At 44.5% G+C, this 24,384-nt stretch overlaps 13 protein-coding genes and 1 non-coding gene across 14 annotated transcripts; 7 read left to right on the plus strand and 7 right to left on the minus strand.

Annotated features, from left to right (window-relative positions):
- Positions 1–6: 6 nt before the first annotated feature.
- Positions 7–601, minus strand: V1516DRAFT_675980 (40S ribosomal protein eS21). The gene is made up of 2 exons (XM_066922336.1): positions 445–601; positions 7–386 (listed from the first exon to the last, which is right to left on the minus strand). Exons 1-2 carry the CDS (start codon positions 466–468, stop codon positions 147–149), a joined length of 264 nt encoding a protein of 87 aa, XP_066777683.1. The 5' UTR covers positions 469–601; the 3' UTR covers positions 7–146.
- A 993-nt stretch (positions 602–1,594) lies between these two features.
- Positions 1,595–3,361, plus strand: V1516DRAFT_664605 (transcriptional activator of glycolytic enzymes-domain-containing protein; the record flags this gene model as incomplete). The annotated part of the gene is made up of 1 exon (XM_066920611.1): positions 1,595–3,361. The coding sequence occupies one exon, from the start codon at positions 1,595–1,597 to the stop codon at positions 3,359–3,361; it is 1,767 nt and encodes a 588-aa protein (XP_066777684.1).
- Positions 3,362–3,486: 125 nt separating this feature from the next.
- On the plus strand, positions 3,487–3,971 carry V1516DRAFT_375167 (uncharacterized protein). Its single transcript, XM_066918966.1, has 2 exons — positions 3,487–3,582; positions 3,640–3,971. The coding sequence occupies exon 2, from the start codon at positions 3,669–3,671 to the stop codon at positions 3,918–3,920; it is 252 nt and encodes an 83-aa protein (XP_066777685.1). The 5' UTR covers positions 3,487–3,582; positions 3,640–3,668; the 3' UTR covers positions 3,921–3,971.
- V1516DRAFT_675982 (RNA polymerase II subunit A C-terminal domain phosphatase) lies at positions 3,932–4,976 on the minus strand. Its single transcript, XM_066922337.1, has 3 exons — positions 4,825–4,976; positions 4,482–4,511; positions 3,932–4,419 (listed from the first exon to the last, which is right to left on the minus strand). The coding sequence occupies exons 1-3, from the start codon at positions 4,886–4,888 to the stop codon at positions 4,319–4,321; spliced, it is 195 nt and encodes a 64-aa protein (XP_066777686.1). The 5' UTR covers positions 4,889–4,976; the 3' UTR covers positions 3,932–4,318.
- Positions 4,977–6,218: 1,242 nt separating this feature from the next.
- On the plus strand, positions 6,219–7,712 carry V1516DRAFT_675986 (uncharacterized protein). Its single transcript, XM_066922338.1, has one exon. The coding sequence runs from the start codon at positions 6,503–6,505 to the stop codon at positions 7,463–7,465; it is 963 nt and encodes a 320-aa protein (XP_066777687.1). The 5' UTR covers positions 6,219–6,502; the 3' UTR covers positions 7,466–7,712.
- Positions 7,627–10,120, minus strand: V1516DRAFT_675988 (uncharacterized protein). The gene is made up of 6 exons (XM_066922339.1): positions 9,726–10,120; positions 9,632–9,663; positions 9,507–9,560; positions 9,431–9,456; positions 9,346–9,382; positions 7,627–9,267 (listed from the first exon to the last, which is right to left on the minus strand). The coding sequence occupies exons 1-6, from the start codon at positions 9,832–9,834 to the stop codon at positions 7,885–7,887; spliced, it is 1,641 nt and encodes a 546-aa protein (XP_066777688.1). The 5' UTR covers positions 9,835–10,120; the 3' UTR covers positions 7,627–7,884.
- Positions 10,121–10,309: 189 nt separating this feature from the next.
- Positions 10,310–11,634, plus strand: V1516DRAFT_675993 (cyclophilin-like domain-containing protein). The gene is made up of 7 exons (XM_066922340.1): positions 10,310–10,496; positions 10,680–10,720; positions 10,785–10,880; positions 10,933–10,968; positions 11,019–11,087; positions 11,142–11,198; positions 11,274–11,634. Exons 1-7 carry the CDS (start codon positions 10,379–10,381, stop codon positions 11,427–11,429), a joined length of 573 nt encoding a protein of 190 aa, XP_066777689.1. The 5' UTR covers positions 10,310–10,378; the 3' UTR covers positions 11,430–11,634.
- On the plus strand, positions 11,635–12,732 carry V1516DRAFT_676002 (S-adenosyl-L-methionine-dependent methyltransferase). The gene has a single exon (XM_066922341.1). The coding sequence runs from the start codon at positions 11,776–11,778 to the stop codon at positions 12,664–12,666; it is 891 nt and encodes a 296-aa protein (XP_066777690.1). The 5' UTR covers positions 11,635–11,775; the 3' UTR covers positions 12,667–12,732.
- On the minus strand, positions 12,653–14,283 carry V1516DRAFT_676003 (uncharacterized protein). The gene is made up of 4 exons (XM_066922342.1): positions 14,144–14,283; positions 13,747–14,089; positions 13,207–13,696; positions 12,653–13,158 (listed from the first exon to the last, which is right to left on the minus strand). Exons 1-4 carry the CDS (start codon positions 14,244–14,246, stop codon positions 12,730–12,732), a joined length of 1,365 nt encoding a protein of 454 aa, XP_066777691.1. The 5' UTR covers positions 14,247–14,283; the 3' UTR covers positions 12,653–12,729.
- Positions 14,284–14,351: 68 nt separating this feature from the next.
- V1516DRAFT_676006 (uncharacterized protein) lies at positions 14,352–16,764 on the minus strand. Its single transcript, XM_066922343.1, has one exon. It carries the CDS (start codon positions 16,420–16,422, stop codon positions 14,524–14,526), a length of 1,899 nt encoding a protein of 632 aa, XP_066777692.1. The 5' UTR covers positions 16,423–16,764; the 3' UTR covers positions 14,352–14,523.
- A 169-nt stretch (positions 16,765–16,933) lies between these two features.
- On the minus strand, positions 16,934–18,643 carry V1516DRAFT_676008 (uncharacterized protein). The gene has a single exon (XM_066922344.1). The coding sequence runs from the start codon at positions 18,431–18,433 to the stop codon at positions 17,042–17,044; it is 1,392 nt and encodes a 463-aa protein (XP_066777693.1). The 5' UTR covers positions 18,434–18,643; the 3' UTR covers positions 16,934–17,041.
- A 192-nt stretch (positions 18,644–18,835) lies between these two features.
- Positions 18,836–20,637, plus strand: V1516DRAFT_676010 (N-glycosylation protein-domain-containing protein). Its single transcript, XM_066922345.1, has 5 exons — positions 18,836–19,393; positions 19,443–19,704; positions 19,770–19,889; positions 19,935–19,990; positions 20,039–20,637. The coding sequence occupies exons 1-5, from the start codon at positions 19,059–19,061 to the stop codon at positions 20,382–20,384; spliced, it is 1,119 nt and encodes a 372-aa protein (XP_066777694.1). The 5' UTR covers positions 18,836–19,058; the 3' UTR covers positions 20,385–20,637.
- V1516DRAFT_676015 (uncharacterized protein) lies at positions 20,638–22,435 on the plus strand. Its single transcript, XM_066922346.1, has one exon. It carries the CDS (start codon positions 20,782–20,784, stop codon positions 22,183–22,185), a length of 1,404 nt encoding a protein of 467 aa, XP_066777695.1. The 5' UTR covers positions 20,638–20,781; the 3' UTR covers positions 22,186–22,435.
- Positions 22,436–22,869: 434 nt separating this feature from the next.
- Positions 22,870–22,943, minus strand: V1516DRAFT_t42. The gene has a single exon. It is a non-coding gene; the product is annotated as a tRNA-Ile (tRNA).
- Positions 22,944–24,384: the final 1,441 nt, after the last annotated feature.

Below are 24,384 nucleotides of genomic sequence, written 5' to 3' on the forward strand. Positions count from 1 at the left end.
TAAACCTATAGATATGTAGTCGATTCAATTAAAACTAAAAAAACATGATGCTGCAGGATAGCACTTTTAGAACAAAAGACTCTTTTTTTATGACCGAAACGTAACGTAACCCATGAAACTATAGCACAAAGAAAGGAGTGTAATATTTATCGCTGGGCGGACCAAACGTTCTTGAGAAGGCCGTCGCGCTGGGCGAGTCTGTTGAAAGAGTCGTCGGATTCACCACGAGAACGGAGGAACCCGCAAAGAGCGTAGGATGTGAAAGCTCCGGGAATAACGAGTCCATTTTCATCAACATCAGCAACATTGAGCTGAACAGAGGCGTGGTCGGTAGCCTTGATGATTCTGTTGGTGGCAGAGCACTTGCGAGGAACGTACAGTTCGACCTGAAAGCTGGTTAGGATCTGATGTTCAAAGACAACGAATACAACGAGACAAACATACGAGAACTCCCTTATCGTTTTCCATCTTGAATATAACTAACTGGAAGAGGTGTGGAATAAAAAGATAGATTTCTAACAAAGACTACCAAATTGTAACTGTATTGAACTTGTCATTTCACACAACCTTGGATTGCTTGCAAATTACGGAATTCAAGATCTCACGTGATAAACAGCCCTAGAATTTTGTGACTGCTTCTTAGTACGCCCTAATCGCCTCTCTTTAGACCCCTTTCTGGAGAAAAGATCTGCGCCCATTCTGTAATTTACGCATGATCCAGACTGTATGGTACGCAGACATGGGTTCCCCTTTCGGGATAAAGAGGAGCAGCTCGGGAGAGTACAAACGGCAACTGCTGACGCGGTGCTGCATTGGACGGCTTTACGTCAAACCGTGGAAACACGAGGATTGAGTTTATATCAGAGTTTGCGAAGAAACTCAATTAGAGATCTGCCAGGCAAAAATTAGCAAAAATTAGATTAAAAAGTGAAAGTCTGTTAGAAACTCTAAAAATCAGTAAAGAACTCGTAGCACAGAACGAGTGAGCGACAGCAACAGACTGGAACCGGATTTTCGACGACTTTTTGATTGTGCTTTTTTGGTCCTTTCATTTGGATTTTAGGATTTTGAGACTGGAGTTGACTGGGATTCACTTGCAGAGCTGTGCTGCGATTGCCAGAACCAGGACTAATTTTGCCTTGCTCTGCTTATCTTCCTTGTCCTTCTTTGTCTTCATCTCTACGCACTAGTGATTTCTTTCGTCATCCTGATTCCTGGGTTCCTCGTTTCTCTCTTTTTGTGCGAGCGACCACATACGCCTGTTGGGTGGTGGAATCTTCTTTTTTTACCCCGATTCTACTCACCCCGTTTGTCTTCGTCGTTCTCGTCGTTGTCCTACAATTACTTTTCTTACTACATTTGCTACTATTTGCACAGCCAAAAGCGAAGATCTTCTTTACAGGCCCGTTTTTTCTTTCGTTCTTTGATTGCCAATATATTTCGGTTCTACGCTCTCTCGATCGTTTCACGGCTGGATCCCCACCACCCCACCGCTCTGCCTCGGCCTTTTTCTCTTTCGTCGTTGTGACCTTTTCTTTTCTTTTCTACTTCAGCAGCAATCCTGTCGTCTCTCACCGTGGATCTTCCCTCAAGTATGGGCGACTTCGGCTCCTACAGCGACGACAGCCTAGCCGGTGATAGTTTAACCGGCGTCGTCGTCGCTGGAGGTGCCCAAGCCACCCCGCGCGCTGCTTTGCTTGCACATCAGGCATTCTCCGCAACTTCTCCCTCGCAGTCACAGATCCAGTCTCAGCAAGTCCAGCAAATTGCTCGCGGCTTGTCCTCTCAACCACAGAATCAGTCTGCTCAACACCAGCTGCAATCTGTCCAGCCGCAGCAGATTTCTTCCCATCAGCATGCACAACGGCAGCAGCAACAACAGCAACAGCAACAGCAACAGCAACAGCAACAGCAACAGCAGTCAGCACAGATTCTCATTCAGCAATCACCACATCAACAACATCAGCGGCAGCACTCGTTAAATTCACAACAGACCGCAGCTACACACCAGCAACAGGTGCAGGCCCAGCAACAGCAGCAACAATCTCAAGCGCAATCGCAATCGCAATCGCTTCAAAAGCAGCAATCTCAGCAGCCTCAGCATCGAGGAATAATACAGCAAGATGGTCTTACTCCAACTCAGCACTCCAATATACTCTATGAATTGGATATCGACAAAATTTTTAGGTCCTTAGAGCAGCTGCATGCCAAAGTCGACTCGCTTCAGAGAATCATTGATCAGCGTATGCAGCTTGCTGGCTCTTCGACCGCTGTTCTTGTACCTTCGACTCCATATTCTGGTCTAATTGATCGTACAGATCATCAGCAGCAACAGCAGCAGTCTGCCTCTCAGCAGCAGACACCACAGCAACAGCAACAGCAATCTCAGCAACCTAGGACTACATCTGCTGGCGCGGCCGCTGCCTCTGCTCATCTGACCCCTCTATCGGGCACAGTGGTTGGGTTGGCTATGGATGCAACGCTGAGTGGGGCAGGAATGGCAGCGACTGCACATCAATTGCTTACCCCTGCCGATGTCGATATGCAAGATCCTCGGATGATCTCCCTATCTACAGCAACTTCTACTTCTACGTCCTCTAGCCATGCAATGCTAGGAGATGGCATGGATGCTACGGGTAGCACAAATGGTGCTAACGTGGTTCGGGCAGGTTCGAATTCTAGTAATGGATCCACTGTAGGCAATGGACCATTATCGAATGGCAATGATATTCAGGTTGGCGGGGCAGGTAGAGGCGGCTCAAATGGATCGATCGGTGGACCGGGAGCCGGCCATGGGAGTGCCAACATTCTTGGCTTAGGTAGTGCTCTAGACAATCCTCTACTGCTGGGCCTTCGAAACGGAGCTGGTCAAACAGTATCCGCACCAGTAACTCCTGTACGAAGCACTAGTGGAGGAGGAGTTGGTAGTGGAAATATTGGAGCAGTGAACGGAGTGAATGGAAATGTTAATGGTATCCTCACTCCTGGATCTGCCTCGTCGATGGGAGGTAGTAACCGGCGCCGAAACACAAACATGATTAACATTCAGTACAAAATGGATCGGGCAACGCAATCAGTAGATCGATTTTGGGAAGAATGGACCGTCGGAATCAACGGAAGTCCGTCCATTCAAACGCTAAATGCCACTTTTCGTGCGTCGTGGCGAAGCGAGGTTGCGGAGCGCAAGTTTTATTCACAGCGTCTAGTGCTGATCCGAACGATCGATCGGATGCAACGATTAAACAATATGGCGGCGCAAGAAGCCGTTGCAGAACTTGAACGACGTCGTCGGGCGGAGAATATTAGTCTGAGTCGATTATGCCGGATTTTGAAGGATGAAGAAGTCAAGCGTGGGGAATGAAGTTTGGCGTGATCGAATAGGTCAGAAGCACAGTCTACAATTTCTCTGTGTATACATATACATATGGAAGTGGATATACATCTATTTTGCATTTGAGCACACTAGTCAGAGGAATACCAGTGAGGGCAGGAAAAGGAGGTAACAGGCACGAAAGAGCCTAAGGGAATTAGCATTTTCATCATGAATTTTATTTGATTACGTTAAGAATCGGTCAACATTATGTATTTTTTTCATCTCGTCATTTTATTTTGCCTAAATTTTTTGCCAATGGTTTTTAGTGGTTAGCTCAGGTCATCTTTGAATTTATATGCGTGGTCATTTTGTTTTCTCTGTGTTATGTTTATGGGAAGTTTCATTGTGTTTATTTTTGGCTGGGATTTTTATGGAATATCGAGTCGGTATTGGTGGCGGACAGAGTGCAAGGAAAAGAGAAAGGAAAATGATATTTCAAATTTATGATTTGAGGCTATCAGAGGTTATATCGGAAAGAAGAAACGGGGGTTGGCGAACTCTGAATGTATTTTTGTTTGGTATTTTTGTGTTTGTAAGGATAGGATAGGATGAATGATATGAATGGAATGGAATTAAGTTAAGTCAATAGTGGCCAATGTCTGATTGGTCGTCTAGTTTAATACTGTACGATTGATTCGACGTTGGCAGAACCAACAGAAGATAGAATATAATCAATTAGATGGATAAACATGTAATTTTAGTCTAGGCAAACAAGTACAATAATTGCGTTGTGAAGCGTAGAAAAAAAATAGAACAGAAAACGGAATAGAAATATGCAATTAAAATGAACATGGAATTGGAAAAATGAAACTAATACAATTAACTATAAAAGTAACTGCCGTATCAGGTCTTAAGACCAACTTCTGTGCAAATTAATCAATCCGGCTTTCAATTCATTTCCTCCAAAAGAAAGTTTCTGTTCTATATGTGGAAATATTCACAAATTTAGTGCTTGCCATACTTGGGGTTACGAGGATCGTTCTTGTATTCGTCAGTGTCCATCATGGCATCAGCGGCAAGTCCGATTCCGTAGTAAGTAAGACCGGCTATTCGCAGAGTTAGAAAAAAATCGAGCAAGGCGTAATACCACAAATAAATGGAAACAAACCTCCAACAAAGAAAGGCCAAAGAGGCTTAACTGGAATAATGTCAGTATAATCAGGTCAGTCTATATGTACTGGCTATGTCTCTGGGTGAATGAAGCAACCGTTAATCCACCACTTGAAGCTGATTCTGCAACCAATTAATCTTGACCGGCAATTCCAACACAACAGTCATCGACTGATCAAAAAAATTTGTAGATCACTAAACCAATTGCGACAACTATATGGAAAATGCGCGGAAAATCATTACGACAGATGCAAAGTGGGAAGGACCAATCAGAGCAGCGCAAGCGAACGCCCAGCGACAGACAGCGCAACCAGCAGATTGAAGGCAAAGGAGTAACGTACGGATAGGAGTAGGATACTTCTTGAGCGCAATAAGAGCACCGAGCATAGGACGAGGAGCAACCATTGTGGGGTTTCGATGGTGATGCGAAGGGAAGAGGTATGGGAAGAGAAAACGGAACAGAGAAAGATTGGTGAACGACTGAGGTTGCGAGGCGGATGAGAAACCCCGGGTGCGCGAAAACGAGGAGTCCGCGACGAAAATTGCCGACTGACAATGCTGAGGGGAATGTGTAATTGTAAGCGTATATGAGGCCTTGGTGTACAATTGTAAGACAAGAGATGAGGGTTTAGTGTACTTTGGCAAATTTCTATTGCGGGTTAAGTAGTGCTCTGTACGAGGGGATTGTAGTCTGTGAATCGCGGGAGTTAGGAGAGGATTTGCCCAAATTTAGAACTAACCGATGATGTCGAGATGCTTGCGAAAAAGAGTGATCAGCAAAACCGAACACTTCACTTATTTTAGGCAGAAAATTATTGTAGTAATAATGAATAAACGACTAATGCCTAATGAAAAATGATCTATTTTGTATGAATCCAGTAAATGAAAAATTCATCTCGATCTCAGATCTGAGTCACAGAACCCGCCATTAGTACAGCATGAATAGTCGACCATTCTCGATCCCAACAGCACATTCACACTGTGAGTGTGCTCAGTACTCTCCCCCAGAAATTGGCATTACAACAAACAGATCTGCTTCTACTAAAATCATTATGACTGAACTTACTATTCTCTACTAATAGTTTACTTCTCTACAATAAAAAAGGACAAAAAACTATAGCACATAGCGAGCTGGCAAGCAGGCAAGCTCACCAACTCTAGATTCCTCAGGGACAACGCCGCACTCGGAGGCTTCCCGGAGTCGCCTTTGTATCACCACACATTGTTGGAAGAGAGTTCAGTGGGAGCCCGACTTGATCTCCGGCGGTAGTCGTTCAGGCTGCCAAACCAAACAAGAAACACATCAGCAGAAATGCGCCAAATAGCGGTAAAAAGTCGCAAAAACAGTCCGATTTCAATATTTGTAAGCTATCGATTGTATTATCCAGATGTTGTGCTGGCAAGCTCCTGTAAGCGAAGATCAGAGACAAAGTGATGGTCCTTCACCATGGCCCGTCGAGAACGTTTCCAATGAGACCATCGAGACCAGCCGACACCGACGTAGTTTTTGCTCCCAGCCAGAACTCTGCTCCCCAAACGGACATACAACTTCAATCAGTCCCTGCGCCAGACACCGCTAGGAAGAGCGCAAACCCAGCACGGCCAGCATTCTCTCCTGGATGTGAAGACTCACCCAAGCGAGGACGGCTTCTTCACACTCCCGATCTTGTCCCGACTGTCTGCTCCCACAACTCTGTTCTCTTATTTATCTTCCATTTCCTGTTTCTCGCGTGCTCTTTTTTTCTCTGTCTCTGTAGGTTTCGCTGTCTTTTGTCTGCCTTACTTGCCCCTAACCAGTCCCATTGTTCGCGCTCGTTAGTCCCACTGATCACAAGTCACTACCACAAACCCGTCCAGGTCACGCCGCAGGTCGTTTCTTTGGGAAAAAAAACTCCACCAGAAGCCTGCAAATCGCCCAGAACAATCCTCGGGTCTCGTCACTCGACCTCACCATTTCGATACTTTCAGGAAACATTATTTCGCTCCTCGTTCCCGTCCTGCGATGCGCTTGACCAGTTTATGATTCCCATGCAGACACTGTTAATATCTTCGACTCGTCCAAATTTATTAGTCATGTCTTCCGCTACGACATCCTCGCTGCACCAAAAAGCCGCCGCGCCCGCTTTCGGTCCTCCACCAGCAGTTCCCCTCATCGACGTTCCCGCACAGAGTCAGGCTCAACAACAGGCTTCTGCCGCGGCCGCGGCAGCATCAAATACGTCGACTACAGCAGGAAACTCCTCTTCCGCCAACCCTAGCGACTCGCAGCCTCGGTCTCCATTTCCAGGCTCGTCTGCGATCGTGTTTTCGTCAAGCGATCTCATGGCGATTCTCCATCCACATACGCAATCAGTCGCTCGTGATTTCGCCTATCCCACTTTCCATCCACTACATCTGAGTCCTATCCCATCGTCTGTTGCCTCTGAGGACAGTGAGTATGATTTCAACAGCTTTGTCCCGAGCGATTACGCCTCATCTGCAGCCAGCTCTGTGGAACCTTACTCACCTTCGTCTTTTTCCCAGCACATCACAGACAGCCCCAATGCGTATGAAGACGGCCCGCCATGGGAAGAAGATCCGTCGCTGGCTTCGCCCGTAATTTCTACTGCTGCTGGAGGGGAACCCGAATATGTGTTTTCAGTCGCCTCTGCCGATGACGAAATCCACGGTCGAGCGGTTGCATTGTTCGATTTCATTCCTGAAAACGACAACGAGGTAGCACTCAAAGAAGGCCAGACAATTTGGATCTCTTATCGTCATGGTCAAGGATGGCTTGTCGCGCAGGATCCGACCACCGGCGAATCGGGTCTTGTTCCAGAAGAATATGTCGAAATCATTCAGCGAGACGCTTTCAATCCTTCTTCCACCGTCCCGACTTCGGGCCCGACGTCAGAATCTGTTGATCAGCTTGCCGATGATTTCAAACACAAATTAAACGATCCACCAATATCCTCTCCTCAGACTTCATTAAATGATGATTAAACGTTCTATCCACGATTATAATAGTATTTGTCGATATCTTGGATCTACAGCAGGTCTGTGATCTGACATAGATACATATACATGACTTTTCCTCTCAAAACTTCTTCGAATTCTTGTCTTTCTTAATGTGTTGGATTTTAGTTTTATAATACTTTTCGTTGTTGTTTTATGCTGTTTATTATTAGGACGGTTGTTATTTCGATGCCTGTGTTTCTTTTACTACTTAACGTTGATAACTTTAAACTTATGTTTACCTATGTAATTCAAATAAGCCATGGAGTTCAACCCAGAATTTAATATCGGAATTCAAAAACATGATAAATCAATTCGCAACAGTATATAGTAAGTAATCTCGACAAAACAAAAGGTGAATCAACTTTTTAATGCATAGAGATCCACGAAAATTATAAAAACTAGAATCACAGAAGTAGTAAGTCGTTACCACTAGAACTTGAGTTCTGCTGGGCCGACGTCGGCGCGGTTGTCGTCGCTGTAGTAGAAGTAGTAGCTTGATTCCAAATACCCGCTGTTGCGCTTTGCTGCGCAAGCTGCGACATACTAACTCCGCTACCCACAGTCGAGGGAGTTCCTGGTGCAGAGGTCTTCTTACTTACACCGGAAGCAGCCGTAGACCAAAGAGCACCGAAAACGTCGTCTTTCTTTTTATTGTCTTGCTGCTTCTGAGCAACTGGGCTGTTGGGACTCACAATTCCCGTATAATTGGGACCTGTACGATATCCTGTAGATCCTGGAGTCCCTGCTGTGCTCACACCACTGTTTATATTGTAATTGGGCGTCATGACCGGTGAAGCGGTGGTTCCGGGAAATCCGCCAACAGGCTGCTGAGGATAAGTAGGTTGTTGATATGTCTGCTGCTGATATGTCGTTTGTTGATAGACCGGTTGCTGGAAAGCTGGCTGTTGCAAAGATGGTTGCTGCAAAGATGGCTGCTGGTATTGTTGATTTTGGCCAGCAAGAAGCGTAGCAAGACTAGGCGTTGACGGTGCGATCGGTGTAGCCGATGTCACTGGAGGTGGTTGAAACTGCGCAAAATCGCCAAATGAATTATCTTCAGTTGTACCGCTAGGGGTCGCCGCAGTGGTAGTTGTGAGGCTAGGAGGAGGCTGAAACTGTGCAAAGTCACCGAATCCTGAAGACTCTGCGTCTTCTTCTCCAAACGACAACAAATCGGGCACGGCCTCAACAGCCTTTGCCTTACCTTTGGAGGAAGTCATTACTGGAGCTGACGAAGCCGGTGGCGACGAAGCTGCCGCTGCATATGAATTCGTTGTGTCACCTTCGTAGTCACCGCCTGCATCGTACTCCTCAAAAGATGAACGCGAATAGTGATTACCTGCCGAAGTCGATGCTGCTGCCGCCGATGACGAGGCTCGGCCGCCAAATCCACCTCCATCTCCATAAACCTCTCCATTGTACCCGCCATATTCAGCTTCATTACCAAATCCTCCATATTTCTTTCCCGTACCGCCGAAACCACCACCATCATGCGATGCGCTACCACTAAATTTATCCTTGGCTGCGCGAGCCTTCTTTCGCTCAGATCGAATGCGCTCGTCGTCTCCCAAAAGTGCTACAAGTTCTTTCGACCGATTGCGTACATTTATACCTTGGTCTTTTCCGTTCGCATCGATATAGTGAAACGACCGAAGAATTGTCATCGCGGAAATGTGCGACCGAGCATCATCAATCACACGCTCGGAGCCATGCTTGATCAAGTATTCTAAAAGTTGTAGGGCTTTGTAAATTTGACGCCATTCGCTCGCTGTCTTCTCGGTAAAACGCTGTATAGGAAGGTCAGCTCTCTGCTACTCGCGAAGTGCAATCCCAGTGTCCAAACACATGGGCTCAGTACAGCTTACTCGGTAAATCATTGGCATAATCTCATTAAACGAAGCACTAACAGTGTTAGTAATCATCGATATCCTATCTGATTAAACTTCATACTAAATAAATGTTCCGTCGGCGATTTCCTGAATTTCGAGTCAATATCTATGTCGAGCGATTTGGATGATCAACATACCTGCATAAGAGTCGAGCTCGCACCCCAAGGTTCATTATTGGTGGCTTCTCGGACCTGGAAACAATAAAACGTTAAAAAAAGGTCTCGCAATCAAGACAACCTGCACTATGCGTTCTTCACTTTACCTTTGCCTCCATTGGCGAGAAGTTCATCATAACTACACTAGTCAGCATTTTCGGAGTACTCTTCCAATCTGCCACTAGAAACAGAAATACACACCATTTTGAGCCTTGCGATAGTACGCCTTGACGTCGTACAAGGAAATATTTTGAACAGCATCAGTGATGCCTTTGATATTAGGATTGTTGAGAACTCGTTGAGTGTTCATTTCTCGGCCAGGTTTCGAAAAGGAGGATGTTATCTATTCTCGACGAGCAGTAGTACTCTACTTTCGTGATCAAACACTGAGCAATTCTATCTGCCCTAAACCTTGCCAAAACCCTGAATGACCTCTAGAAACCTGAATAAGTCCAGAGTATTCTGTTACCAAAATAATCAAAAATATGGTCAAGAACCAGAACTTCAGATCGTTGTCTCCAAGCGTTTCTGTCGAGTTTCGTAGCACCAAATATTGATTGGGTGCTCCGGCTGCGGCGGCGGTCCTGACTGGCGTGTCGCTCACGCAAGGTGCATGCAGCAGCCTCCTCCTAGCGACACATGACACATAACCCTTGTGCTCACATGTTCTGAGAGCTCGGAATCAGCATGAGTCAGTGCTGACAAAGTGAATGTCTGTTGGTCACAAGTAGAAATCACAATAAATCACGGCGGCTTTTGTGATCCTGGGTTTCGGTTCCGCTATTTGAGTGATTGACTCTCCTTCGCCCAGTTTCGGTGCTTCTTGTTGTGTGCCAGCTCTTTTCTCACCAAAAATGCTTCTTCTTCGACGCTCTATTTCGCCCTTGTCTTCCGTCTTCACTGCATCACCTGCTCGTCGTCTCTACTCATCTTCTACAATGTCTAAAGTTTTCTTCGATACTTCCGTTGACGGTATGTTTTTGGCTGGAGTTTTTTATCGTGCAGCTGATCGAGTCCGGTTGTTCCCTGTGAGCTCGGCGGCCTCGTCGAAGTTTCTAGCGCAGTTTTGGCACCGATCGTGCTCGATCGTGCTCAATCACTGGTCCTCGTCCCCATTATCTTCTTCAACTGGCTAATCTGAGTTCTGTATTATAGGAAAGCCCCTTGGTCGCATCACCTTCCAGCTTGCCGACAGCGTATGTTTGGAAATTTTGGTTGATCGTCATTTTGATCATTTTCACTGATGCAGTATCGCTCCAGGTCGTCCCCAAGACTACTGCCAACTTCAAGGCACTCTGCACTGGCGAGAAGGGCTATGGTTATGAAGGATCCATCTTCCACCGTGTCATTCCCAACGTACGTGCATTCATTACTGTTTTCATAAAGTTCAGCTACTAAATTTTTCTAGTTCATGCTTCAAGGCGGTGACTTCACCAACCACAACGTACGTCTTATGTCGCCAAGTAATAGCTGCGTACTAACATTGCCCTCTAGGGTACTGGTGGCAAATCAATCTATGGATCTCGTTTCCCTGACGAGAACTTCCAGTTGAAGCACACCAAGGTATGCGATTTCTAATTGCTGACAATTTCTCCTATCTAACTTGGTTTCTTCTAGCCTGGTCTTCTCTCTATGGCCAATGCCGGCCCTAACACGAACGGCTCGCAGTTCTTCGTAAGTTTTTAATTATTGGTCGAAATACAGGCCTGGTTTCAGATGTAGATCGGCAGTGTGGCTAACTGAACTCAGATTACCACTGTTCCCTGCCCCTGGCTTGATGGCAAGCACGTCGTTTTTGGCGAGGTTATCGATGGTCTTGATATTGTCAAGAAGATTGAGAGTCTTGGATCCAATTCTGGAGCTACCAAGGCCCGCATTACCATTGACAAGTCTGGTGCTCTTTAAGTGCGAAGTTTCGTGCTAAATAACTTTGAAATATCTTCTGTTTTTATATTTTTCTTCACTAGGTTCTGTGACCGTTTATACTTTTCTATATATTAAAATATTATTTCTGCCTGGAAGACTTACTGATGTGAGTCTGATAACCACTTTGGTTTGAAGGAAATTATTATGTATTATTCAATTAAAAAAAGTTTTTGCTATTTTCTAGAGACGAGAAGAAACAAGTGATGATCTCATTTGTCCATAATAAGGAAATAGCCGCACAGCGTAGGCCGACAAAAGATAAGTGAATCGTACAGTCAAGAGAAAACAAACCTACTTACTATCCGCCAGCTAACGGACGGAGATAATGGCGGTGTACCTTCGACAGGTATTAGGAAAACAATCTCTAACAATGTCTAAACGATATTTTGGCTCATTGAACGTGGCAAAAGCACCAGCTCACGACGCTCATCCGACATCTACGGCAGCGTTCAACACGAATCATTCACTTTACGACCAGTTCCGTCCGAGTCACTATCCTGCTGCAGCTGATGCACTCATCGGCAAACTTGAACTTCCACCGAATGCCCATGTATTGGATTTAGCATGCGGTACGGGAAAATTTACAGCGCTACTTGAAAATCGCGGCTTTGAAATTACTGCTGTAGATGCTTCGGAGGGCATGCTGGCCAGTTTCAAGAAAAACTACCCTACGATTCCAGCACAAGTTGGTTCCAGCTACTCGATTCCGGCCAAAGATCATTCTTTAGATGCCCTGTTTTGTGCGCAGGCATTTCATTGGTTCGCCGATCTGGAATCTTTGAAAGAGTTCCATCGAGTGCTGAAGCCCACTACGGGAAAGCTGGCGCTTATTTGGAACTTTGATCCTTCGGCCGATGAAAGCTCGGTTTGGCAGCGTAAAGTTGCAGAACTCTGCTGGGATAATGATGCCCATCTCCCACAGTTTAGGCACATGAACTGGAAGAAAGTTTTTGAATCGTCTGGAGCCGTTGACTTGTTTGAAATGCCTCCAAAGTTTGAGACTATGTTCTGGTCGTTTAAAATCAAACCTCAAGATGTATATCAACTGTGGCTGACTAAAAGTTATATTACCGAACTGTCAGACTTGGATAAGCTGAAGATTAAAGCCGGCATTGAGCAGATCTTGGATGCTCATGCTAAAGAACTTTATGACCAAGACGGTCTTTTGGACTACTACATGGGTGTTTATTACACCTGGACAACTGCGAAACCTTGAATTTTTGTTTTGGCACTGCACGATCTTATATGTCTATAATACATTGAAACATATTATTGAAGGTCACTTCTCCCAAACACGTCGAGCTCGTAAAACTCCATAAGCAGTTAGTCCGATGATTCCAATTCCAACACCGGCAAACGCTGCTTTAAACATTCTGCCTTGTAAAATGCTTCGTTGCAAAGCGATATGATACGGTGTGCTCGAGAAACTGACCATATTATACAGAGTCTTTACCCCCAAACTAGGCACATGCTTGTATAAAAATTCTTCAGTACCTTTTCGCATCAAATACAGTTTCGACGTCACCGAAGACCTCATCTCGACATAATTCCCCATTGCCAGATCGGATATTGCAAATAGATCCTCTTTTCGCGTCTTCGTATATAATTCAAGAGCAGACGCAATTGAATTTGATTCCCGAATGTGCTGGAACAACTGTACGACATCTTCAAATCCACAATTCATTCCTTGTCCATAAAATGGAACCATCTAAATAAGCCGATTAAAATCATATCGTTGATAAGAAAATGAACTTACCGCATGCGCAGAATCTCCAATGATCACCGCTCGATCGGAATAATGATAGGGCGAGCACTTAATCGAAATTAAGTGGCCCTTTGGATTGTTAAAAAACTGGCTTTGCAAATAGTCAGCACCAATAAGATCTATAGCGTCCGGAAACTGTGAATGGAAAAAGTCAACAAGATCAAGCGGATAAGTGATATCATCATAAAGTTCTTTCGGCATGAACAATGTGCCCGTGAACGACTTGTCTTGCCCGATATTCGCTAATGACATCAACATGAAAGTTTTCCGCGGCCATATGTGCAAATGATTCGGGTCAAGCGCATATGCTTCACTTCCATCTGACATTTGTTTCGGTGGAATACTGATTTCACACCACATGGCATCAATGTACTTCTGCTCGTAGTCCATCGGAGCTGCACGCATCATTTGACGTCGAACAGTCGAGTAAGCACCATCAGCGCCGACGAATAGTTCAGCCTTAACCTCAATGGCTTCATTGCTATGACAAAGAGTTAGATCTGAAGACTTAGTAAGAATCTCTGGTCATACTCTTTCGTAAACTTTGCTGTCCGGCGAGGAAAATCGCAATTCACCAGCTGATGTTTGAAAAATAATCGCACGTTCGGTTTTTTTTCTGCTTCATCCAGTAAAACTGCATTGAGCCAACCTCGATCCACAGCATTAATATGCAGTCCATGAACATCATATTTTTGAGATTTCTGATTGCCATTCGAGTCATGGATCATACGACCATATATCGGAATCACATTTTTCATTATCATTTCCGCTAGTTCTGGAGATGCACCCCGAAGACCCTCAATCCCTCGATGTGAAAGTGCAAGATTTATCGATTTACCTGTAGACGCCCTGTTACCTCGTTCGAGTCTTGGATCTAGCTCGTTAGAACTTTGTGATCCAGACAGTTGTCTGACAGTATCTTATTTACCTTCTCGCAAATCGTACAGCTCAACGTTCCAGCCATCCTTTGCAAAATATAGAGCTGCAAGGGTTCCAACCGGTCCAGCACCGACGATTACGACTTTTGACATTGATTTGTTGATGGAAGAAACCCTATAAATGCAAAATAGATTTAAATCTTGACAGGTCAAAGGCTTCATGAAGCCGCATTTGTTCGAGAACAACCTACATATCATTTTCTTTTATTTGTTCCAAATGCTTAGAATTAATTCCTATATAACATATTATAATTATCTGGATCTTCTTATGCACCCTTCCGATTCGCATACAAATATCATCAGTTCCTTCAACACCGTTCTTTCAATTTGAACATATACACATAAAAACTCCAACCCATATAAACACCTGCTAACGGATTCTCGCCAATCGAGAAGAATTCAAATGTACCCCAATTTCCACTTCCTGAGTTTTAGAATTTAACTTTTGCAAACGTTCGTTCTGCAAAGACAGCTCCTTGTTTACAGATTTCGCCATCAAATTCAGTCGTGTCGTAGCCGCCGAAACATCATCTAGAGTTGAGTCGATATCTCGTTCAACTGCAAAATCTTCCTCGTCAGCTTCAAACTGGAACCGCGATTGTTCAGCTAGACTAGCCTTCTGCTTTTGCATTTGCTCGCGATATCGTAATTCTGCTTCTGCCAGCTGTCGCCGCCGCTGACCAGGAATATTTCCCATTGCTGAGCCAATGCGTTGCTGCGCTTCGTACTGATTCCGACGATTTTCTTCGCGCTGAACTTGCTGATTGTGAAATGTATCTCGAATCTTCAGTTCTTGTTGCTGTAAACGGCGTCTTGAGCTGAAAGGATTTGACACATGGACGGCAAACATAGACCTATTCAGCGTCTCCAGTTCACGCGCATAATCCTCTCCCAATTTTGTTTGATTTTCTGTGACAGCGATAGCAGCTTCTGAATTTGCTATCCGGTCGCTTTGTTCACCCAACATTTGCAACGTTCGTAGGCCTGATGCTTCGGCCTCCTCGGCATATCGCCGTGCATTCATGGCAGATGATAAACTTTCTTGCTTTATATACTTCATCTGCTCTTTGATCTGACTCACTTCTGCCTCTTCCTCTTGTCGCGCAGCCTCACTGTCGTAAGTACTTCCACCATAAACTTCACTAGTTCCTCCATATACACTCGCATTATCCGGTCCTTCTCTTGCTAACCGTTCAGACTCGGTTTCCATAATTGAGGGATCATAAGTAGATGATGCTTCTGGCAGTTGTACACTCGTCTCTGCACCTCTGACCTTGAACCGATTTCGGACTCCTTTAAATAGTTCCTGACGAGCTTCAGCCACAGACTCTGCATATTCCTTTTCTTGGGGCGCATTCATCGTAGTAGCTAAACTAGCACTGCTTGTTGATCCATCGCCACCAGAATACGGTCCTCGATCAGAAATCGTGGAAGAATATCCTCGGTCGCCATAAGCGCTATCCGCATAAGAATCCGGATACGATTCTCGATTCAGATTATTTGACTCGGCATTTGTGCGGTAGGAAGGCAGCGATGAATAACTAGAGTTGACATTAACTTGCTCATTCTGACGAGAGTATGGACCTTTTCGCGGCGAACCCTCGGCACTATAGGGATTGCCATTAGCTGGAGCCGATACGGCAGTATATGGGTTGTTATAGGCATTCTTCTGTGAAGCAGTCGAGAGAGTAGCAGATCTATTAACTGAAAGCGTGGACTTAGACTGATAACTCGATTGGGTATAAGGATCTTGCCTGGCAGAAGCTGCCGAGCTCGCCTTCGAAGAAATATCGTATGGATTGTATTGGGATGTAGTGTCAACTTGAGGAGGTGCTCCATAAGGTGACCTATTCGACACATATGAATCGTTCTTATTTCTACTAACTGCTGATTGCAAATCGTAAGGGTTGTAAACAGGACCCGAAGACTCGTAAGGATTTGAAAGAACGGCCTGGTCGCTTCTTCCGTAAGAATTTGACCTGGAAGCAAGAGGCCGAGAGGGAGGAACGGAATTGAAGGAACTGCTTCCGATAGCATAAGGATTGGGTTTTCCATCCATTTGTCGCTGCTGAATGTAATCCATGCTTTGAGCATATGGATTATAGTTTGGTTCTTCCTGCTCTGAAGGCTGCGGACTTGGAGAGCGCTCATAGGGGTTTCCAGACACCGGGCCATTCCCATAGCCATTGCCATTGACAACAGGATGGTTGCTACTGCCTCCACGATCGTTGGTGGACCTTCCACGGCCTAGCAGTTTTTTCATTCCCATCCTGTAAGTCGTGACTGACCACCAGACACTGCGTCAAAATCTGCGAACCAACCAAAAATTGGCCACGAGCGATCCGAGGCGAGGGGCGTAACAAGGAGAAGTGGAGAACGTGTGACCCGAGAAACTGTGATCTCAAGATAAGTTTTGCTGTTCCAGTCGACGAGGCGTGAAATTTTCGAATTTTGTGACACTCGACAAGGCCGGGGGAATCGAGGTATCTTATATATTCAGCGACTTTAGATTCTAAATCAGCAGCAGTAACCACGCTACAAAAGCAAACAGTTTCAGACTTCGCAAATGCCGTCTAATTCTGGCTTTTCAGGCCAAAACTGGATCGAATTCGCCCAGCGCGCCGTGTGCGGCAAGCAAATATGGCTGTGCCGGCAAATGGTACAAACACCACACCTGTGAATTGAACCTTCTGGGATTTGGGGGGCAAATAGCGGAATGGCACAGATGGGTGGGTATACAGTGTTGAAGTGCATTTACCACTGGATTAGGAACAGTATACACAATATATTAGAAAAAAAATTGATATTGGATTCATAAACTAGTAATATTAATAATACATAAAATCACCATATCAAACCAAAACTCCCACTTTTCTAATCAAATGTATTCATACAATGCGAGCAAGACGAGAACTATTCAAGTGAACACCTACTTCTAAATCGCTGGTTTTGTCTCCTAGTCGTTTGGCTCTCGCAGTTTGGTCTTCAACTTCATTGTTAATGGCTTTGGCCATTAGATTTAGTCGTGCTGATGCCGCTCCGATTTGCGTCAAGCGATCTTGGATTTCCTGCTCGTCTGCGTGGTCTTCGGCCTCTGGTTCGAACATATATTTTGATTCCTCAGCAAGCTTTCGCTTATTGTCTTGCATCTGCTGATAATATTTCAGCTCAAGTTCCGTCATCTGTCGTCGCCGCTCCCCCGGAAGATTACCCATCGCACTGGATATCTGCTGCTGGGATGCATAATGTTGTCGACGAAGCTGATCACGTTGAGCTTGCTGATCCTGAAACGTATCTCGAATTTTTAACTCTTGTTCGGCAATTCTTCGTCGACTGTTAAACGGATTAGACACATGGACTGCAAACATCGATCTGTTCAGTGACTTTAATTCTGCCGCATAATCTTCGGCTAATCTGGTCTGGTTCTCCGTCAATGCAATTGCCTTTTCAGAGTTGGCAAGCTGGTCGCTCTGCTCGCCCAGCATTTGCAGAGTTCTTAGTCCCGAGTCCTCGGCCTGCTGAGCATAATTTAGAACGTTATTAGCAGAGCTGATAGTCTCCTTGTTTGTCGCTCGAATATTTTTCTTGAGTTGCTGTACCTCTAATTCCTCTTGCTCGAGATCCTGTTGATGCTGATATTCTTGTTCATAAGCATGCTCATGTATATCTTGGGTACTACTTTGAAGCCGAGCTTCTCGCTCTTGCTCGGTTTCCATAATTGATGGATCATATTCACTTGAATTAATCATTTGTTGCTGCTGTAGTTGTAGTTGCTGTGACTGTGGTGAATCTGGCTGCTTGCGGTATTTTTGAAGTAACTGCTGTCGTGCCAGTTCTAGCGTATGTTCATCATCTGCATGGGTTTGCATCGGTGGTTCTTCGGCATAGAGGGAATACGGATTGGTGTCCGGCACTGCTGGAGAAGTAGGGTGGGAATTAGAATTGGACACATAATCGTCTGCGTCAGATCTAAAAACATGCGGAGGCGCCGATTTTCGATTCCCAGGGACCATAGTGTCGTAAGGACTAGATTCAGTTGGTTCAATAAAATTAGCTGTCTGGTCTGGCCGTAGAAACGTGTCTGGATTCCTAGCATCTCCGTGAAAATTGTATGTAAATGCAGCACTATTGTATGGATTTGTTTCCAAGGCGTAAGGATTTTTCCGGGGTTCAGTACTATTCATTGACTCAACGTCCTCTTCGCTAATACTGCTGACGTCGTTTGTGCTGTCCGACTGGGACCGACGATGTCGATGAAACAGCTTCCGCACGCTAGGCATTATTTCTATGTTGATAACAAGTTCGGATCTTAAAATGAATCTAATCGAGTGATGAGCTGTAAATGCAGTGTTATGTAACTATATCTCAGGTGGCAGCACAGTCGAACCCAGAAAATTGAAGTTCTCGAGACCAATGAGCGAGAGAAGAATGACTATATGGAGGAAGCTGGCTGAGCTGGGAGATGCGTTGTGACGTACACATTACTCGCATGGGGTAGGGGCTACACTTTGGGGTCACCGTTCCCTAAGAAGATATACAAAATATATATCAGCAGCAGAAAAGGTCGATGTTAAATATGTTCATTTGACAATTGAAGAAAAAGTAATTATTTCATATTCAATGTTTTGACTTACCAACTGCTACGACTAGCAAAACTTGGTGATAGTACGGATTAGAGCACCTACTAGTCACGTGACTAATGAGAGCACCCATTCGTTCTCGTGAGTTCAGATAACCGCAGTTATAACTGTATGAACGGAAGTTGGTCCTATACTGGGGGCCAATTGTGATCGAGGCAGGCATTATTTCTTGTTAATAAGATAGGAAACTCTAGTAGCTCAAGTTTGGGACAGTTTCTGTGCTCTGGACTTCCATAGCCGCTGAGAGCCACTGGCCGCAGGTGCTATGCACCGCAATACGGCCAATGCTAGTTCAGCATTTAGTAGTGTACCGACGATTGGTACTTCATCTTTACGCCGAAAGCATTCTACAGCGCGCGATGCTCGTCTATCAGTTCCGAATCTTGAGTCAGAATCTTCCGCAGATGGACTTTTGGCCTCTTTGGATATAGGAGGCACTCGAAGCACTGACGAGTTGGCCACCTTGGCAATGCTGACCCCAGATCAACAAAGATTGCTTAAGGAACAGGAAAACCAGTTTCGATATTTACTCGAGAAGCAACAAGATAGATTGCTTTCGGAATCGTCGGCCCGGTTCATGGAGCAACTTCTTCCTGCACAGTAAGTAGCACTTCTTATCTTTTCAATTCCTTGAGGCCTAATTCCTCAGATTGCAAAATCTTCGTCATCTTACTTCTGGTGCGGTGCCCGTGACACCCTTTACGTCTGCATCGAACGTCAGAGCCGATGGTTCGTTAACGCCAGCCGATCACAGTATTTCGCCTGAACATAGCCTTTCCACATCCAACACGACTGTTATTTCTCCGTCTGGACAAGCTTCCCGAGTGTCGAGTCCGAAGCCAGGTCTCAAGGAGCGCAGCATAAAAGATCTCATTGGACCCCTACAGAGCATAGCCCATCATGTTTGCAAGGTATTTGGTTTCGTTTTGTTGGTTTCGTTTTGTTATTATAAATGGTAAAGTTCTGACTTTCTTAGGCGCTCTCACTTCCCCCCGCTGTCTTTGGCATGGCCCGGTGCTTGATCGCAGCACATGAAATCCACAGTGCTCCTGATGGTGAAGCACAGTCTTTAGAACTAGTTCTAGCAGTTATCTGGGTAAGTCTAGTGTTTAAATTGATCATCCTCATACTGACAGGTCAGTGTGGAGTTTCGGCATACTTGTCTTATGCGTTCATTGACGGACTGATGCTTCGATGGTGAGTTTCATTATAATTTGCTTCAATCTATGTAGATACTAATTCAAGGCTTGTTATGTACTCGTCTCGAGCAACAATTCTGCGTCTGCTCTCCATCAACGCATTAATGGCATTCCTTATCAATCGACTTCTGTTTTTCTTTGCGCAAGACCCCATGAATCTTTTATCTACGTGGGTTCTCATTGCATGCATACTCACCGCTGCCTACGCAATCCAGAACTTTGTGACCAGTAACATCGGGCTCGAACCCCGTGAACGGAAGGTCGATTTGTATCATATAGCTGTTTTTGCAGTTGTTCCCGTCGGGCTGGCTAGTTTTTTTACGATGATTGGCCTAATAAGAAGCCTGTTCGTGGTTAGAAGGATGATAGCTGCCCAAAAGGAACGAGAATAATAGTCATTACAGTATTAATTTTCAATTTGTTGCTCAAAAGTGCTCCAACTCTGATACGCCGGACTTTGCCCAAAACAGAAATGCGATTGAATGTCCGCGATTCTTCTAGATACATGGCTGTGCAATCATGTGATGCGCCATAGGTGGCGCATGACTTGGTAATCGAGATCACGTGAACGACTGAAATAGCGTGCGCCGGGCAGTCCATATGCGTCATCAAAAACAACCCGCGTCTCATACGGATACTGTGGGTTGAAACGAATTCGATTGGTTTGTAGTTTTATCCAAGATTGCCACTATCGAATAAGTATAATTGGAATCTTTATCTCGAGTCAAACCTTTTGCATTTTGATTCGTGTTAACAAATTGATTCTTTTCGTTGTCGACTATTTCAATCATGGACAACAATTTTAATAATGGGGCACACGATGCACCACCACCACCACCACCACCCCCTCCAACATCTTCGACCGGTCCACAGCATGTCCGACAAAATACAGGGCCAAGCGTGATTTTTGTCAACTATAGTTTTACTTTCCATCCTACTTCAGCTGCTCAGAATGGATCTGCAACCCCGGAGGCATCTGAAACAGCTGAACAGGCTTCGGATTCTGACCGTCGACGGCCATTTCAAGGCTCGTTTTTCTACACAGTTCCCGCTGGAATGGCTACTACTGGCAATGCTGGTCCTCGAGCTGGAATGCAAGGATTTAACCCTTTCCAAGAACCACCAAAGCCTCATGCATCGAAAGCTGCTATTGATGCTCTTGTTAATGTTGATCTTAGCACAATAGCCGAGACGGACAGGACTTGTCCTATATGTTTTGAGCCCTACTGCGATTCTAAATGTGACCATAGCGATAGGCTAATGGATGCAGCTGAAAGTGAGAATGTGCAATCAGAACCGATTGAATTGGCATCAGACTCGGAACATACACACTCATCAACTGCTGCAGAACGCACTTCAAGCACTGAGCAGCCGCCACTTTCGGCCGAATTAGAACAGGAGGATAAGCATGTTCCTTTGCAAATGCCATGTGGGCATATATTTGGAAAAACATGTCTTAAAGAATGGCTGAGCTCGTCCACTACATGTCCTTTATGCCGTACTGCAATAGAAGCTGAACCGCAGGCTGCACAGCAATTCTCTTTCAGTGCGCCGGAAAGCCTTCCATTTATTTTGGGTCCTTTATTCAACTTCTTCCATGTAGCTCGGCAACCACGGGAGACGCAGAACAGCCCGCAGCAAGAAGAAATTCATTCATCGCAATCCGCCGACACGACCGCATCTACATCTGAGGCCGATTTGTCACATCAGTCTGACCGAATGGCAACTGAAAGCGAGTCTTCTACTATTGGAACTCAAATTGATTCAGCTGACCGACGGGCCCCTGTTGCCGGTACGTACTCGGTTCGCCATCATCCATATTTAAGAAGATCTGCGCCAACCAGTTCGACGGTGCTTCCTGTTGAGCCCGGTACGTCATCTCGAAATAACTCATCCTCACAGGATACTCTGGGTGAGAACTTGTCGCTGGAATCTGTACTTAGCCGTCCTGATCTGCAATGTGGATCCGCTCCGATGGGCTTATGCGAACATACTGGTGCTTTTATTCGATTGCATTGCGGTCACGGATACCATGAGTCCTGTCTCCGTACCTCGATGCGACTCCATGGCGATGTAGACATCCCAAATTTCAGAGACCCTCACGATGTCTCTAGTGCAGATCCATCTGTACCTCGAGCCTCCAGAGAAGTTTGGTGCATGAGATGTCGTCGTTATCGAGAGGTTGATTTGTAAATGTTGATGTATGATAGGTTGATGTGATAGCATTATTCATTGCTAGGGTGTTTATGGTATTCTTTATTTTCGTCGTTCATTGTGTAATCTTTTTGATTTTGTGTCATTCAGGTCTCGAAGATTTTTGATGGTTTTTTTGGTTTTTTTAGCATGCATGGTCTGGCGTAGTAACATCACCCACTGCACTTTTCTGGTACATTATTTAATTTAATTATATTCTTCTTCGGTGAGAGGAGGGAGCTTATTGCTACTAATCAGTCTGTTCTTGTTTGGATGTAGCTCTGCTGTATCTTAAAACCTGTAGCGATCAGTTGCCTATCTGTGACCCAAAATGCCAGCGTTCCGAAACAAACCCACTGGAACTAAGACAGATAGATAAGAGTACATATAATAGGCATATTCATAGTAACTATCATTGAAAATAATTTCGGAAGATTATGGATCAGGATATTGAGATTTAATAATATACAGATTTCAAATTACGAGATTTATTTCACACGAGACAAATTCATGCGAGCATCTTCCTCTAATTGTAGGAGCAGTTGCAAATTTATGATTTTGAGAATTCTTTTCCTGATAGTTATATTTAAATAAATGAAAATATCATAAGACTTCAAGATAAATTGTGGACTTCAGTTTGGTTAGATGGTAGAACTGCGATTAAAAAAAAATAATGATTGGAGCTGGTCTTACGCGGGATCGAACCGCGGATCCTGGCGTTATTAGCACCATGCCTTAACCAACTGGGCCATAAGACCAATCATGTCACAAGATGCTACTTAGCTGCTGATAGCGCTTCGTTTTTTCGATATCTCGATTTTGATATTTGGATTGTTATAGTCTGCTTTCTGTAGCATTAATTATTAAATATCTATTTGCTCAATAATCTGCTCTGGCCTATGTCGGTCAATAAAGAGTATGTGCTACATCTATCAGTGTTTGCAGACTTATTTGACTACGAAACATGAAGGCCTGACTGCTGATTTATTAGACTTAGAAAATATATGACTACAGATGCAGGCAGGAAAACTCCTAAATGATTTACGGAATAAGATCAGTAACGTGCTCAAATAATGAGCAGGAAATTGTGTAAAACTGAGCAATTCGGAAGAAATAGAAACTGAAGGAACAAATCAACCAATTGAACTATAGCCAATGTCAAGGTGGATGAATAAAACTAGACTACCACGAACATGGATTCTACAAACCTCCAATAAAGTCCCTTTGTTGTTATAAGCTGATAATGGCTGAATGAATCCTCGGCTGTACTTCCCCTGGGTTTTCTCTGAACTACAACAAGACCCAGACCAAATCATACTTCAAAACAAAGTAGCCGCAACTATTACTATTCAGCACTACTTGACTGTGAATAGTATGGTAGCTAGCTTAGTGATAAAACCCGTCAGTTCCATGTATGAGAATCTCTGAAAATCGCCCCTCCTGACATTTCAATGAACTAACTGTTCATCAGTTCCATAACTAATAACTTTGCTCATAATGGAAAACATGGAAATACACAGGTATATTGAACCTTCAATATTTACCAACAGGTACTTCGATTTTGGCTGTGTTACAAAAGTTTACTAGAGATGGGCACTACCGATCAAGAAATATCCTAGTATATACATACATGTGGTTCTGACCAACCAAAATCTAAGCCATAAGTTCATATCTCAATCTAATTCTTATTTGCACATTCTTTGTAATATATTCATAATTATTTGAGTATTGACACTTGGATCGTTATCATTGTTAATTGTCAAATCTCATTATTTACTGCAATGATTAACACTAGATTACCGCTTCGAGTACCAAGTACCGAGCTAAGTTGGGAATTCCAAAGATTTGGGGAACTCAATATCAGCCACTGAACAAATTACCTTTTGAGTCGTAAGGATTACCTTGATACGTTCAACGTCATAGACTGTGCAGAAGCTTCGGGATATGAGCGGATCAGATTTCATGGCAAAATTCTCATTTATCCGAAAGGACACTCGCAAACTTGGAGCAAAATAATTGGTACCAAACTTTCAGACAGTACACTGATCACAACGGATGGACCAGAGCTCATGACAATCCAGTGTTTATCCAGTTTCACTGAGACTAGTGCACATAGAATACAAATAAATTATGTTGACTGAGGGGACGATAGAAAATGCACCCTTTTGACATGGAGCTTTGGTCTGCCATTCTTGATAT

This window comes from Lipomyces oligophaga (assembly GCF_038497815.1).
Source record: "Lipomyces oligophaga strain CBS 7107 unplaced genomic scaffold V1516scaffold_4, whole genome shotgun sequence".
NCBI lineage: Eukaryota > Fungi > Ascomycota > Lipomycetes > Lipomycetales > Lipomycetaceae > Lipomyces > [Lipomyces] oligophaga.